The 17,367-nt window shown below is 38.5% G+C and overlaps 2 protein-coding genes across 3 annotated transcripts in view; one reads left to right on the top strand and one right to left on the bottom strand.

Annotated features, from left to right (window-relative positions):
• LOC111869663 (long-chain-fatty-acid--CoA ligase 5) overlaps positions 1–17,367 on the bottom strand; it is a 145,888-nt gene that overhangs the window by 120,008 nt on the left and 8,513 nt on the right. The gene's annotated exons all lie outside the window — the stretch shown is intronic.
• On the top strand, positions 4,977–16,874 carry LOC111869664 (zinc finger protein 184). The gene is made up of 3 exons (XM_023861348.2): positions 4,977–5,172; positions 10,951–12,653; positions 15,563–16,874. Exons 2-3 carry the CDS (start codon positions 11,476–11,478, stop codon positions 16,218–16,220), a joined length of 1,836 nt encoding a protein of 611 aa, XP_023717116.1. The 5' UTR covers positions 4,977–5,172; positions 10,951–11,475; the 3' UTR covers positions 16,221–16,874.

The raw sequence follows: 17,367 nt of genomic DNA, 5'->3' as shown, positions 1-17,367 counted from the left end.
CACAAACTCCCCTACAGCCCAAGCTTTCAATCATCTCCTGTATTGCACTGTGCTCTATTCCAAGTTTTCAGGCTATTGTGTCCACAGTCACACGCCTGTCATCTTAAATGATCTCCTCCACTCTTTCCTTGTTGCGTTCAGTTGAGGCTGTTCGAGGATGACCGCTCCGAGGCTCATCTTTGATGCTGGTGTTCCCATCTTTAAAATGTTTCACCCATCTTCGAACACTGCTCACACCCATGCACACACTTCCATAAGCACGCTGAAGTCTCTGGTGAATTTCTGCAGCAGGAAATTCCTCTTTCACAAGAAATTCGATGACAGCATGCTGGCGAAACGACATATTGTTGTTGGCCATTTTGTTAGGAGTGATACTGGTCACGTGATGCAAGCTATTGACGTCACAAGACACTCAAGGTTAACACAACAGTGGTTTCACCTACCACCATACTCTCTTTCGTCTGCTGTTCCCAGGTTGCATGCAAAAAAAATTTGCTCATGACTTTCAGTACGTCCTACGTACAAAGAGATACTGAGTTTTTGGACTTTGTCCATCATCCAGATTCTAAATAACTAAGAAAAAAAACGGTTTAGAAGCTGGATCTGTTTCTATCCTCAGGTGAGGGAAGACACCTACTCTGTTGGGTCCCTTAGAAAGAGCTAGGGACCAAACAGAGTAGGTGTCTTCCCTCACCTGAGGATGGAAACAGATCCAGTTTCTGAAACTTTTTTTTTATGTTTATTTGGAATCCGTACGATGGACAAAGTCCGAAAACCCAGTATCTCTGTGTGTTATACAGCATCATCAGAACCCTATAGTATCTAGATAAATACATTTCACACCCTATTTCTTTAAAATCCATTATAATATCATCCTTCCATTGACTTCTTTGGTCTTATTAGTGTTATACTAGAAGTTGCTTTCACATTAAAATTTTATTTGAAATTCATTCTTCCTCCTGAGATACAAGATGATCTAACTGTAAGATCCCTGATTTGACTTCCCAAAAAATGGGTGAATTATCTTGCAAAATTTCTCACTGTGAACTGCAACCACTTTCCCTAATCACTTCATCACTCATAGGCCTAAATATTTTCCTGAACATGCTGTTTCCAAACTCTTAAAATTTTAGAGACTGCATTTCACAGATACGTTTGTTTATATAATTATTAATATTTCCAAGATATGCTGCTTGATGTACATGTTTAACTGCTCATAACTAAAATCTGAAGCTCTTCACCACAGACTCTTAATGTAGTCTATATTTTGTTCCTATTGTTCTGCTTTCAGGCATTTCAGTGCACTGGAAAATGTTTCTTTCCTGTGAGTGAACATCTGTCCCCAACAAAACATGCCATTGTCCAGACTCTCCTGCACAGTGTGGCCCCAGGCAAGGTGTCGCGGGCTTGTTGTGTTCCCACTCGACTAGAACCCATCTCTGTGCTTTATATTGACCAGAAAGGAGTTCTCACGTATCGCTTCAGCTACCAGGACATGGTAGTGGCTGAGTGTGGCTGTCGGTGAAGTCAATTCGGTTTGCACACATCTCCATGTATAGCTTCAGAACCAATGTAAAGACAATATTAAGTTCTGAAAAAAACCTTTGACAGATTTGGAATTTAAGCATGGTGCATGAATTACTGCAAATATTGCAACCTTCATTAAAGTCACACTGTCAGATTCTCAGGCATTGTATGTAAATCTTCATTTTCTCTAAAGAAACATTTCAGTCTCAAACGTGAATGGAGGCGGGGGGAGATTTCTCCAAGCTTCTTGGTAAAAAAATAAACCTCTGAGGCATCAGTATGTCATCATGACTGTACAATCAATACATTTCTCAGCAATATACATTCATCTAACTTTACAGCACTCTGGGATGTTGCACTGTGAAGTCTGATGGATGGGTAGCAGTGTTACAGAGGAACTTGCTGCCTCTTTTTTCAGGGTAGAAAAGAGTTTTCTGAAATTGAAGGTACAGGCTGCAGGTTCCCCCTAAAATATTGGTATATATCTACTACACTACATGGCATTGCATTCCAGAAGACTGTTCCTCCGAAATATAGGTAAACTTTGATCAGACAATAGGCCGTACAGCACGACAGTGTCATCAAGGTCTTACAGAGGCTTGTGGGCAATCTGCATTGCCTTACAGAACAGTGGCAAGGTGGGAAAAAGCCTTCAATGAGGGACGCAAAAAATGGCAGACATGCATCAACCAGGTCCTCCTAGTGTCAGTGAAGAAGAATTATATGCTCTTTCCACGTTACTGGAGAGTGATCCGACACCATACGATTCGTGAGCTGGCCCAAGAGACAGGATTAGCATATACGACTGTGCTTCACATTCTGAAGGAATGCCTGGGCATGAGAAAAATTGCATCACGATGGGTTCCGCATGATTTGATGGAAATGCAGAAATGGCTACGATACAACACTGCTCGTAACCACTTGGAGTGCTATGAGCGTGAAGGAGAGGCTTTCTTATGCCGTATCATTACCCTGGATAAAACATGGGCCAAATCCTACGAGCCACAAATGAAACGTCAATCATACGAATGATGTCATTACGGGTCACCACAAAAATCAAAAGTTCATCAGAACCCCAGCAATGTGAAAGTTATGGTGATTCTCATGCATGACTGGGATGATGTTATCCTAATGCATACCGTTCCCCCACAGTAGACCATGAACGCACAGTATTACTCTTCACTTTTGGAACACGACCTGCAACCAGCTTTGAGAAAGAAGTGGCGACACTTTCTGCAGAATCCACCCGTCATTTTGCAGGACAAAGCTCGGCCGCATGCAGTGCAAGTTGTGGCTAATTTGTTGGATCGATGGGGCTGGGAAGTGCTGTACCATCCACCATACTCCCGGACTTAAGCCCTTGTGACTTCGACTTGATTCCTAAGATGAAGGAACCACTTCGTGGCATTTATTCAGAATTGTTTCAGAGATTCTTCAGGTAGTAGACCACTCCATTTGAACTATCAACACAACAGGCACTGCTAATGGTATCCTACAACTTCCACATCACTCGCAACGGGTTGTACACAACGCTGGTGACTACACTGAAGGGCAGTAAAATTTTGAAACATGCATCTATTTTGTATCAGTTGTAAATAAATAGCTGCCACTATTAAAGTTCCAACCCTTGTACTATTTGAGGGGGGATTGTGAATATTACATAATGAGAGATTTAGTGATTTAAAAACTGAAAATGGATATATTTCTTAACCAGAATACTTTGAAACAAAAGCTGTATGACCATTAGTTTAAGGTTAAGTTTAAAGTATCCAAAGAAACTCATAGGAAGGAGGGGTTGGAATCAAATAGCATATGTTGTCTACTGGTCTACGCTGATGCAGTTAATTTATAAGGTGAAAACAAACACTGCAAAGAAGAAGGCAAAACAATATTACACATGAGATTTTCACAGTGGTGATATGAAGAGTATGCCTACTGTCTTTTGGAATGTGTTGTCATGTAGTCTAGTACAAATTCACTGACATGTTTAGAACATCTAAAGCTGAGTACACTTCAATGAAAAATATATTTATGATAATTTATTTAACATCCATAACTGTTACACAGGCACAATTTGACATGTCAATTAAGAGCTGCCAAACACTATATGTCAACAAGTCATAAAAATGTACAAAAAATATACAAAACAATGAATAATACAACCCTTTTTTGATCAGTAACCCCTTTCTGCAGCTTACCAACAATGGATGACAACTCCCAGCAATTCAATATAAAGCAATAAATATACCTAACAACCAAAAACACAAGTCGGCCATGTAAAACAAAGCACCACACGTTTGGTGAAGATAACAGTCCAAAGACCATCTATACACGAGCACTTCCGTATCATACCAAGATTAACTCAAGTTACCAAACTACCGTCTGTTGTTACTAAACCAACTCTTGTAGATAATAAAAACAGTTTTGTAATAAACATTTTAAATTAATTTTTATGTAATATAAATCTGTATTCACTCATATTTTGTTGCAATCTGTTGTAGAAATCACTGTAGATAATATTTTATTCCTGTAAACACATTATTTCCAGCAAGCACAGTTTGCTGACTGAGGCATGGTTTTTATTTACAATTAATTTATCATGTAATTAGTGTAAATTTTCCTGCTCTGCTCCCAGGGAAAGAACCTACATCCCGAATTGTATAAATAATTGGCTGCATTTACTCATTACACATTCACACCCCATTCCACTTATTTTGATAACTATGTTACGATGGTAAAGGACCATCAGTGGACACTTTTACACATGCAAATATCCCATTTTTTTAGTTTAAATACCTAAAGAAAATTTTGGAAACATCCAGAACAGGAGGTTTCACATAAAAGTAAAAAAGTAAAGCTATCCCTGTAACAGGCCATGATGGCCCATAGGGGTTGTGAGACGTTGAGGGTCCCACATTATCTAGACAATCGGCTCAAAGATGGCGGTAAGGTTGTCAGCCTTACACGCCTGCCGCGCTTTACTACCCAGGAAAATTATTTATTTAATTCCTGGTACTCATTTCTGTTAGAGGCTGAGTCGGCCCCAGGGCCATAGTGCGGCCGGAAGGATTAGGTCAATTGAAAAAAAATCCAATGACCTCATCGGTATTTGAACCCGCGACCTTCATATTGGTCAATAATAATTCCTCCATTATTGAGGCTCTTCATGTTCCACATGATCAGAAAAACAAAACACAAATATATATACATGAGTGTGTGTGTGTTTTTTTTTTAATAGTTTTTCAGATATTAGTGTTTCAGTTTTCCAAACATACATAGCTGTTGTGTCTAGTCCGACAGTCCGACTAGTCGTCTTGTCCATTCTACCTCGCCCTACTCGAATGCAATACAATGATATCTCGCGAGATAGCGACACATGTCAAGTGCACCGTATGCCATCTATCAACGCTAGCGAAAGGTGCTGGGTATTCAGTAGTTCAGTAGTCAACGTTGAGTAAGTATTGACTTGCTTGGGTACCAAATGATCAGTTCGGAGCAGTGCCTGGCATGAATCTGTAAAGTTTTATTTCATATCATTGTTGTTTGTGACGTCATAAAAGCAAGGGCTCTGAATGCTCTAAAGTACGAAGTTTAATATCAGGTAGTGTGAAATTTCAAAGGGCTTTCGAAAGAAAGATAATACGTGTAAGTATGTTGGTTGTAATGCTGAGTGATATTCTTGTTTATACCGTGTAGGAAGATGGTATGTTCAGGGAAGTATATTCTGAAAATGGAGGCAGCATGTTCCATCGAAGCGTTGTTACCTATCTGGCAAATTACATGGCTTTACATCCCAGAAGACTGTTATCTTCGTATTTAATGTGGGAATAAAAAATGTAACATTTGATACTGTAGTTGATTCCGTACATGGAATGTTAGAATTGTGTGTAGGGCAACCCGGGTCTGGTCAAGTGGGATTTGTGGTGGACAAGGTGGCGCTGGGGTAGGTTTTCTCCGAGTACTTCGGTTTCCCCTGCCAATCTTCATTCCACCAAATTATAATCAGCCGGGGCAGGTACAATAGGCCAATCAGTGGCCGCCGTGCCGAGTGGACCAAACTGAACTCTACCCCCACTATGCAAATTAAAAAAATTAAAAAATGTATAGGGCAGTGGCAGAAGAAATCCTAAAAGATTTAGTGGGAGTACAGGAGATCAGAAGGGATGGAGGTGGCATCGCACCAACAGGCGAATATACATTTTTCTATAGAAAGGTGAATGAAAATCATGAATTGGGTACAGGTTTTTTCGTACATAGGAGAATCGTATCAACAGTTAAGAGGGTAGAGTTTTTTAGTGATGACATATATATAATACTGAAATGATGCTGGTGTGATATCATTGTTATGAATGTTCACACCCCAACAGAAGATAAAATTGATGACATAAAGGATTCTATGAAGAACTAGAACATTTATTTGATAAATTCCTGAAGTACCATATGAAAATTCTGTTAGGAGATTTCAGTGCCAAAGCAGGGAGGGAAGACATTTACAAACCAACGATTGGGAATGAGAGTTTGCATGAAATTAGTAATGATACTGGAGTTAGAGTAGTAAACTTTGCCATATCAAAAAATCTTACTGTAGAAGTACAATGTTCCCACATCGTAACATCCATAAATGTACTTGGACAGCTCCTGATGGGAAGACACACAATCAAATTGACCATATTTTGATAGACAGGAGACAGCATTCAAGTATACTTGAATGCTTCAGGGCAACAGATTGAGATACTGACCACTACCTGGTGGTGGCAAAAGTTAGGGAAAGACTGGCAGTGAGTAAGCAAACAATACACAGAGTTCATATGGAGTGGTTCAATCTCAAGAAATTAAATGAGGTATAGGGTAAAGAGCAGTATCGTGTTGAAATTTCAAATAGGTTCGCGGCCTTGGAAAACTTGGACACAGGTGTTGTAAAGCTTAGGAAACTATTAGAGAGAATATCCAAATTTCTGCCAAGGAGAGTAAAGGTTATTATGAACTGAAGAAGCATAATCCATGGTTCAATGAAGGATGCTCAAAATTATTAGATCAAAGAAAGCAGGCCAAATTGCAATGGTTATAGGATCCAAGCGAGTTCAATGGGGATAATCTGAACAATATAAGACATGAAACCAGCAGGCATTTCAGGAATAAAAAGAGGGAATATCTGAAAGATAAAATTAATGAGCTTGCAACAGACAGTAACAAGAACATTAGAGACCTGTATAGAGGAATAAATGACTTCAAGAGAATTATCACACTGAGGGTGTTTGAGAACAGGGTGTTGAGGAGAATATTTGGACCGAAGAGAGATGAAGTGACAGGAGGTTGGAGAAAACTGCACAATGAGGAGCTTCATAACTTGTACTCTTCTACAAGTATAATTAGAATGATCAAGTCAAGGAGAATGAGGTGGGCATGGCATGTAGAATGAATGGGGGATAAGAAGAATGCATATAGGATATTGGTGGTAGAGCCAGAAGGAAAGAGACGACTGGGAAGACCAAGGCTTAGGTGGGTGGACCATGTTAAAATGGATCTTAGAGAGATAGAATGGGATGGGATGGATTGGATTGATCTGGCTCAGGATATGGACCAGTGGAGGGCTCTTGTGAACACGGTAATGAACCTTTCAGGTTCCATAAACTGCTGGGAAATTCTTGAGTAGCTGCAGATTTGGCTTCTCCTCAAGAAGGGCTCAGCTCCATAAGTAAGAAAGATGGTATAGCACTGATGCTGGAAACCTCTATTGTTTCTGCCAAGAAGAGTCATTCTTAACTCAACCCAAAAGCTGAATATCGCTAGTATTTATACCACCTTGAATATAGTATATTAGTAGTAACTGCCTTGTAATATGGCAGAATTTTACCAGCATTTCAGAGACACTGCTGTCACCATCTTCAGGGTTAAAGAGTATCTTGAAAATAGAGACATTGCATTCCTCTGTAATGTCTGTAAACCTTTTTCACACTACAAGGTGGCATGTTCCAGAAGAATTAACTTAAGAGTTACTGCTGTGAAATCCTCAGATCTCAACCTCAGTATGTTTTCCTTCAGAATGGGATCCCAAATTATTTAATTTTCATATGGTTTGTGGTGGGGAAAACCAGAAGGAAAGAGACTGCTAAGAAGACTAAGACATGGGTGGGTTTATAATACAGGGTTACTACAAATGATTCATTCCATTTCAAAACACTATATTTTCCAGAGTAATACACATACAAATATGATTGATACATGAAAAGAACAGCAAACTCACCAAGTTTGCATCGCGATACACCAGTTGGCAGCATGAATGCAGTGCCTCACAAAATGGCGACGAAGCTGGAGAAGAGTTTCTGTGTGTTGGAATATGTGAGATGTTCATCTGTTATTGCAGTGCAGCGTGCATTCAGAGCAGAGCATAGAAAAGAACCACCATGTAAACAGAGCATTCTGCGGTGGTATCGGCAGTTTAAGGATACTGGTTGTCTGTGTAAACGGAAAAGCACGGGGCGACCAGTATAGTGTTTTGAAATGTAATGAATCATTTGTAGTAACCCTGTATTAAAATTTATCTTAAGAGAGATAGGATGGGGTGGTATGGACCAGATTGATTTGGCTCAGGATAGAGACCAGTGGAGGCCAAACATTATAAGGTCACATGAAAAAGGATAACACTTAAACAGATTAGAAAAATAATATACAATATATAAAAAATCAGTAAGAAAACTTAAACATGAATGACACAAACAATGATACACATAACCCAATATTCAGAACATTACTGGAAATGAACACCAGAGAGCAGTGAGCAGCCCCAAATATTGTGATGCATATGACTGCTGCTAGGCAACAGCTTGGTAAACACATTCCCAAAGTTACGCTCTCAACAACAGAAGGACAAACACTGCTAGGTAACGAACCAGTAAACACATTCTGGATAACAGAAAATGGTGTTTTCTATGGAGTCTGTGCCAAGGAATTATAACGAGAATGAGAATGGAGGCCTTCGGCGTGACTGACAAATGACAGACCTTACCTCTCGTCAGAGAGGCCGCCCCAAATGAACAGGACAGTAACTTCCATATAAAGAAAAAAAAATCTGGTCATGAGCCCCAGTCAGGGCTCGACACCAAGACAGACTGACTGACCGACCGTCAGTCGCAATGTGACTTTGACTTTGAGGCCTTTGGCTGTCCTATTTTCCAAAGCCTTGGAAGGAAGCAAAGGTTATAACATTACCAAAACCTGGTAAGGACTCAAAATTTCCACCCGATTAGTTTCTTGTCTTGTCTTGTCTTGTCTTGTCAAATAAGTTATTTTGAAAATAGTCCAAAGGCAAATTGAAAAAAAAAAAAAGGCCTGATTAATGCAAGCCAGTTTGGTTTCCATTCCTGTCGTAGCACGACACTTCAATGTATGAGGCTTACGGACTATGTAACCTTAAATTTCAATAATAAAATGTCTACAGCTGCTGTATTCTTGGATATTGAAAAAGCCTTTGATAAAACATGGCACACTGGCTTGCTATATAAATTAGCTACATTACAATTTTCAATAAGTTTAATCAAGCTTATTAGCTCTTTCCTTTCTCAGAGAAAATTCAGAGTTTCAGTCAAAGGTGAAATGTCTACACCAAGGAAAATACAAGCAGGAGTGCCACAAGGTTCTGTTCTCTCCCCCACACTGTATAGTCTATATATAAACAATACACCCCAAACACCTGGTCTCTTTGCTGATGACACCTGTATATATGCGACAGACCGCAAAGAGGGTTATGTTCTCAGAAAGCTGTAGCAAGGTCTGTGTTATTGAAACGTGATGTGATTGCTGGAATGTAAAAATCAATGAAGATAAAACTCAGGCAATCTACTTCTCTCATAGACTTCGGCCCCTCAGACTCATCTTACATTGAATGGGCAGAATATTCCCTTCGTCAGTTATGTAAAATACCTGGGCGTAATCTTCGATAAGAGGATTATGTGGACACTTCACATAGAAATGATTGAGCCAAGGCCTTCAGAACATTTATTAGAATCTATTCCCCATTGAAAAGTGAACTTTTAAACGCAAACATTAAACTATCCCTCTATAAGGCACTGATCAGATCAGTAATGACTTACGCTTGTCCCGCCTGGGAATTAGCAGCAGACACCTACCTCCTAAAATTGCAGCACATGCAAAACAAGGTTTTGCACACCATTGGAAATTTTCCAAGGTGCACACCAGTCTGCGACTTGCACACAGCTTTCAACATTCCGTATGTATATGATTATATAACAAAATTGTGCAGACGACAAGCAGAAGTCATACAAAATCATGATAATGAACATGTTCACGGTATAGGACAAGGTGAAGCCAGACAGAGAAAATATAAGAGGCTTAAACTTGGCAGTGGTCAAGCTTATGACTGTTCAAATGACTAAGTTTTAATTGTAGCATAAGATCTGTAAGTTAGGCATGATCTGCTGTGTAAAGCCTGTACTGACAGAGGACTTGTGTGTAAAGCAAAAGGAAGAGTTTTTGATAACATATTATATGTGCGAAATATACATTTGACGAAAGGTTGAATGTATTCAGAAGAGACAGACCCATCTTCTCGTCAGAGAGGATGTTACATAAGGGCTATTACCGCAAGAGTTCAGTTGAAAAAAAAATCTCTGGTTGTGGGCCTCAAGGGGCCTGATGCCAAGACGAACTGACTGGCAGTAAACCGCCAGTCGTAAAGTGACTCTGACTTTGACTGTGTCATAGTGATTTGTGAAGTGGGTAGAAAGCGATGGCACTATAACTGATTGTGCTTGAGAGAGATTGTAAAAGAAGATGTTAATTTATCATGTCATCCAATCCAGAACCTCTTATTATCAGTTACGGAGCCATAAAAACAGAATGAGTACACAAAACCACCAGAACAGCTACACACAGCATGATGGAAAGAAACCAACACACCCCAAAAATGCAAGTAACCTTACAATTACAGAGATAGAATAGCAGTATATAACATGTCCATCTCTTAAATAAAACACTGATATAACCCATTATTACACATATACCAAACTTATAACATGTGTGCACAACAAAAGTAAGCATGGCATGATAATCCAAAAAAATAACTTAAATATTTTATAAGCATTTTAATTTATTTGTAAAATACAAAATACAGCAGTGTAACAACAAAGCAGAACTTTTCAATTACAATCTTGTACACCTGATGATGGCTAGTTAGCCTGAAACTTGTAGTGTTAAATTAATAATTATAAGAGACAAAGAGCCATTGAAGTGTGCATTTTAATATATGGACAAAGGTGTGCAGGAACAGTGAAATGAGAGCACTAAAAACAGTAGAGGGCTCCTGTGAACACAGTAATGAACCTTTAGGTTCCATAAAATGTTGGGAAAATCTAGCTTAAAACAGTCAAATTGAGAAGAGGTATATGATTTTTGTTTTATTTTCAGGTTTATAATTGACACAGATACCTGGTGGTTTTGGTCTGGATCAGCCGCTGATGAATGATTGGATATCAGCACTAAATGGAACCAGTTCTCTTTCATTAGCATATCAACCAAGTTGTCCAGTCTCAGACAGTCAGGTGGCTGTGTCAGATGTTTCAATTTTAGGACAGTTACAGTACTGCTCTTTGTCAGATGATATTGTGCCACCTAATCCACTGCGACAACTGCAGCAGTTCCCATTGTCGCATCATGTATCTACGAGTACTGTAAGACAGCTAATATACTCTATTGTATCAAATAATACATCTGCTTCATTACCATCACCAAAGGATAATAGCTTGAATAAACAGACTGCTCAGACTGTATTTTTATAGTTACCAGTGTGTAAATATCCAATAGGTATACCTCCAAGAATAGAATCACAGTGTAAAAAGACTAGACGATATACTTCATTACAATCACATAAGACTTCTTCCATAAGCTCTGAAGTAAATGATATAAGTGATGTGACTGTCATAGATGGAGTAGATGTTCATGGTGATGAGAAATGTGATGACGTTGTTGCCATATCATAAACCCACACCAATTAAGATGGAAAGTAATGTAATTACTATTGATGATAGTGATGATGAAGATTTAGGAAACAGAAGCAAACTCTTTACAGAGACAGTTGAAGTAACTGCTAAAGACAAAACACGTGTTCGTGATGAAGACAATGGCTATGGTGGTGTCCGTCGCTATAAAGCCAGGTCTGTTGAGATGGAAAGCAAAACTGTAATTACCATTGATGAAAGTGACGATAGCAAAAGTGAAGATGATATAGATATAATTATTGTGGATGAACATAATGAGGAGTTAAGTAGCAGGGCCAGAGGTACAGTAGCGATAAAAACAGAAGAGGGGTTAAATATTTCGGATATAAAGTTCAAAGTAATAAAAAGTGAAGAAAAGCCTGAAGTGAAAGCATTTGAGTTCCAAGAAGAATTCAATATAAAAGAAGGCAATGACAGAAAGCCAGTGTTAGCAGAGACATCATACCATATGACTGATGTTAAAGAACATGATATGACAATTATAAAAGAGCCCATGGAAGGGATAAAAGTTGAACATAAATATTCTCTTGAATGGCCAGACAATAGTGACAACTTGACTGAAGAAGTTTCCTACCCATTATGCCCTTTCCAGTATCCAGATCTTAGTAACGATGTGAAAGCAGAAGAGTACTATCAGGCAAAAGGTAGTACTGAGGTTATAGAAGATAGCCTTGACTCAAGACTGATTATTGATGAAATTAAAGAAGAAAACCAAACTGACTCGAGTTTTGAGCCTAGCTATGATTCCTGTAGTGGCAGCTGTGAAACACCCACTCCAGACCTTGAACATACAACAGAAGTGTTTGGAAATAAAACTGAATTCAGTAAATTCAATACAGAAACTGAAATGATGACTGGAGAGGAAGAAAACTTAGAATATTCGAGTGCAAAAGAAGAAAATAACAGAGTTCGATGCTTTACGTGCAAGAAAAGCTTTCCTTCGCAAAGGGTGTTAGCAAAACACATTTTGAATCATACGGGTGGGAAGGTGTTCCGGTGTGAAGAATGTCATATGCAGTTTATTTTGATGTCTCAGCTGACAGCCCATAAAGACAAGAAACATCTGATGGCATTTTACAACTGCAAACATTGTGGTGTATCATTCAATACCAGGTAATGCAAATACGTGTTATGTTTCATCATGAAATAAAGAGTAAATAATACCATTCAATATGAAATAAAAGAGTAAATAGTCCATAATGTATATTAATAATATCTGTGATAAGAACACACACATTTCATGACACATGTCATCAGCAGGGCCTGGATTTTGATGACATGTCATCTTTTTTCCCTTGTATCTTATTTGATGCCTGTAAATATATAAATCCCGGAGATGAGCTGCTGGTTACAGAAACATAACTTTCATAGGTCATTTTTTCAGTTTGGGGGTAATTTTTCGGAAAATGTTTGGAGTTTTATGGGTATTTTTTGTTGTTTTAGCCATTTTAGGGAATTTTTCTTCATATGTTTTCAGAAATGTGAATAATATGCAAGTAAAGTGTTCTTTCGCTTTCTCCTGCCTCTACAAATGCAGCCTGCAGCTGCACCCAAGTACCTGCTATCACAGTATGCAATAATAAGTTGTAATAATGTCCCGTCCTTTCCGTTCGTTTTGCAGGAAGTGCTGACATTACATATCATAAAACGTTTTAAGCTGACAGCAGGGTATGACAGTGGTCACACAGTGTGGCCCTTTCCAAGTTCTGTGCAAAGGAATTTGCTTAGTTATAAATATTTCTAGTCAGAATCCCTTGCTTTATATGACATATTGTTGCTAAGTAGAACTCTGTCTTCATTTTCCCGTGCTTGACCGTACAGACAAAGATACAGTTGACAAAAGGTTCTCAGTGTGAAAAGTTCAGTTCTGTGTAGTACTAGAGTGATTCATTTTATCATGATGCCTAAAGCAAAGCCATCTCAGTCATGTCATTTAAAGAAGATTGTAGCTGAATTTGGAGATGATATACTTTCAACTGACAGCTAAATTTTATGCTGTAAGATGTGACACAAAATTTGTGGCAGAAAAAAGTTTCATGATACAACAACAAATCGGTCGCAACAAGCATGGGCAGTGCAAATTTCGAACAAAAAGAAATCTGTGCAAATGTTACTGCAACAGTGTTCAATGGAAGGCAGAAATGTCATCGGGTTTTTCACAGATCTGTGTGATGCTCTGGTATCCGAAAATATTCCGTTTTGGGCTCTGAACAATAAAAAACTGAAAAATTTTCTGGAAGTGATTTGTGGTCGTTCTATCCCGGATGAATCCACTACATTTCCAAGTGCTACAACAATATCCTGGGAATGATTAGGAATAAAGTGCATGGGAAGATATTTGTTTCTATTGATGAGACCTGCGCTATGGAGGCTCGCTACATGGCAAAGGTCATCATTGGAATCTTGGAAAATTGATGGACCAGGTGAACTGTTAGCGTAGTGGTTAAGGCACTATGCTACAAGTCGGAAGGTCGCGGTTTCAAATACCGATGAGGTCATTGGATTTTTTCAGTTGACCTAATCCTTCTGGCCGCACTATGGCCCTGGGGTTCACTCAGCCTCTAACAGAAATGAGTACCAGGAATTAAATAAGTAATTTTCCTGGGGAGTAAAGCACGGCCGGTGCGTAAGGCTGACAACCTTACCACCATCTTTGAGCCGATTGTCTAGATAATGTGGGACCCTCAACGTCTCACAACCCTATGGGCCTTCATGGCCTGTTACAGGGATAGCTTTACTTTTTACTTTATGATACATTTTAGATTTTGATTAACTTTTAGGTCGTTTTTCTGGATTTTTTTTTTTTTCAGTCAATTTATAAGCCATTTTTAAAACATTTTTAGGTCATCAAAATCCGGGCCCTTATCATCAATTTCCAATGTATATGACTATTTAGAGAATCAGATTCCCTCTTTGAAAATTTCTAAATGGTTTTGTAGTGCAACTTTAATATGATGGGAATTTAAAAGAATGTCTGTTCTAGAGAAAATTGACAATATACAAAAATGGTTGAAAATCTTCAGTTTGATTTTAAAGGCAATCTTTGCCAGAAACGTTTTATCTAGGTAGCAGCACCACTTAATGCAGATATTCTATTAGGTTGGGTATCTTAGTACAGAAGAAACCATTGCAGAACTTTTCAGTTTACTGAGGATAGGTATTTTTGCCAAAGTTTATTTTAAACAATTTTCCATTAAAATTACATGGAAATTTATGCTGGTTACATCATGAAATTGGAATATGACAGTTATGCAAGAATGATACATATATATGAAGAAGTTTGGTAAGTACTGTAATTTGAAATGAGATGTAAATTTTGTATTATTGTAAGGAGAGGCCCATAGGGTTTTGAGGTATCAAGGCTCCCACATTTTCCAAACAGTTGGCTCACAGACTGTGGTGAGGTTGTCAGCCTTACACACCAGCTGTCCTTTATGAACTGGAAGATTCCTGGTACTCATTTCTGTTAAGGCTGAGTTGGCCTCAGCTGGAATGATTAGGTCAGTCACCTCATTAGGAGTTGAACCCATGTCCTTCCAGCTTGTAGCATAGTTCATTAACTAACTATGCTGCGGTGTATCCCAGGATAGTCATGTCTGGCTAATAAATGTCTCGCAAATTCTTCATTCCACATATAACTCTTTGACCACTGTGAATTGGATATTCCAGGCCATAATGTTTAGTTTTGGGGCTGATTTTATGTAATATATCAACAAAGCATCTCTTACTTTTGTCTGCCTGTCTTTCAGATGTAACAGTCCCCAAATTGTAGAACCAGTTTTGATGACATCTGGATTGGTATGCTTCTAGTACATTTTCAGGCTGTTTTCATTCTGATTTAGCGTGGTTGATTTTACGAGCTTGTAAGCCTGAATGATTCATTTTCATACATGTTTTAAATCTTTCCACAAATTTGGATGAAACTTGACATGGAGATATTGAACTATTTTTTGTACTTAATTTTGTTATCAGAAGTGGAAAAGGCAAATTTTAATGAAATTTGTTATCTTTCACATTCACAGGAGTAAGCTCATGAACCATGTTTCTGTTCACACTGGAGAACGTCCATACTCCTGTGGTGGTTGTGGAGATGTGTTTATTAGTAACAGTGACCTGGTCGAACATCGTTTAAAATCAGGTGAACGACCATTTTATTGTGAAAAGTGTGGTGCACGATTTGCTTGGAAGTCCATGCTGCGGGTACATCAGAAGGTCCACAGTGAAATAAAAAAATGCAATGTATGTCCAATCTGTTCTCAAGCCTTCAAATACAGTGTTCTCCTTTTGATGCATCAGATCAGTGCTGGTCATGGAGTACCACGTTGGTATCAGGATAGTTTCAATACTATGAATCCAGAAAGCTATCAGCAACATGGAAGAATTAAATTATGTTTTCATATGTTAAAAGTTGCTCCGAGGAGAGTATGTGGAAAATTGCGAATATTGGGTAAACAAAATGCAGCACAAATGATTGAGATTCAACAAATTTCTGTGAAAGATGAGCAGATGGATGTGGAAGAAGAAATGTCCTCTTCTTCAGACATTAAAGGTGGGATGTTATCTTTGGAAGGGGCAAAAGGGCCCAAAGAAATGTCGACCTCTAAAGAATTAAATGAAGGAGGTTGTTATAAAAGGGTATATATAAAACAGACACAGAAACCTTCAAAATGCTGCGAGTAGGACTTGTGCTGTATTTTTGGCAGTATTTAGAAGCATAAAATTTGGATTAGGCATGTGAAAAAGCACAAAGTTTAAGTGCTGATTAAACTACAGGCAACAACAACAAGGAGCCTGGCAGACACAGTTGAGAAAACAATAATTGTAAATGGAATGTGGAATAGTTTCTGGGATGTATATCTGGTACTTCATTTAATAAGATGACTATCATTTCATGGCAGCAGTACCAAGATACATTATGAGATTGAAGTTTGCAACACAAAAGTTTAGGAAAACCTCATATACAGAAAATTGGTGGGCCATGTGTGTTCCTTGGGTTTTGCATCAGTGCCCTAGATTAAATGGCACTAGTGTTGTTCCATCCACTGTATTGTTATTATCGTTTGTAAGAAGATGAAAGGTGTTAATGTAGGGTGGCCTCCAGTGGCATAATGTTCATACCAATCTTGGTAAACATAGGTGAGACAGCATGGTCATCTCGTATGCCTCTTTTATTTATGAAGAAAGGAGAGTAGGCTAGAAAGTCAATTTGAAGTAATTCATACCTACTGCATAAACATACTAAAACACTGTGAAGCTGCATAAAACATAAATTAAAAAAAAAAATGTAAAGCTATTCCTATAACAGGCCATGGAGGCCCATAGGGTTGTGGGACATTGAGGCTCCCACATTTTCCAGGCGATTGGCTTACAGATGGTGGTGTGGTTGTTAGCCTTATGTGCTGGCTGCCATTTACCCCCTGGAAGATTCCTGGTACTCATTTTTCCAGAGACTGAGTCAACCCTAGGGCCATAGCTGCAGCAGGAAGGATTAGACCAACTGAAAAAAATCAGTGACCTCAACATTTATATTGTTTATGCTATGACTCCAAACCTTTCACCTTTGTATTCAGACTTTGTCACCATTATTGACAGCAAAAGCAAGGTGCAGAAGTATTAAATGATCAGTGTTCTGTGCTTCTTACAGTGTATACACTTAATGACCTACTATTTACGAATGTCTGGCTTCCAGACCTCTAGTTTGAAGAAGGATATTAAAAGAATTTATAGTTGTAAAAATTCACATTTCTCACACTGTGTATTCAGTATCTGGTCAAGAAGGATCCAGTGTATTCATTAAAACTGTTTTTAATCTGAAAATTTGAGTGCT

The sequence above is a fragment of the Cryptotermes secundus genome, unplaced genomic scaffold (genome assembly GCF_002891405.2).
Source record: "Cryptotermes secundus unplaced genomic scaffold, Csec_1.0 scaffold1072, whole genome shotgun sequence".
Lineage (NCBI taxonomy): Eukaryota > Metazoa > Arthropoda > Insecta > Blattodea > Kalotermitidae > Cryptotermes > Cryptotermes secundus.
Note: the sequence above shows the minus strand (reverse complement) of the source record. Positions and strands in the feature narration are given on the sequence as shown.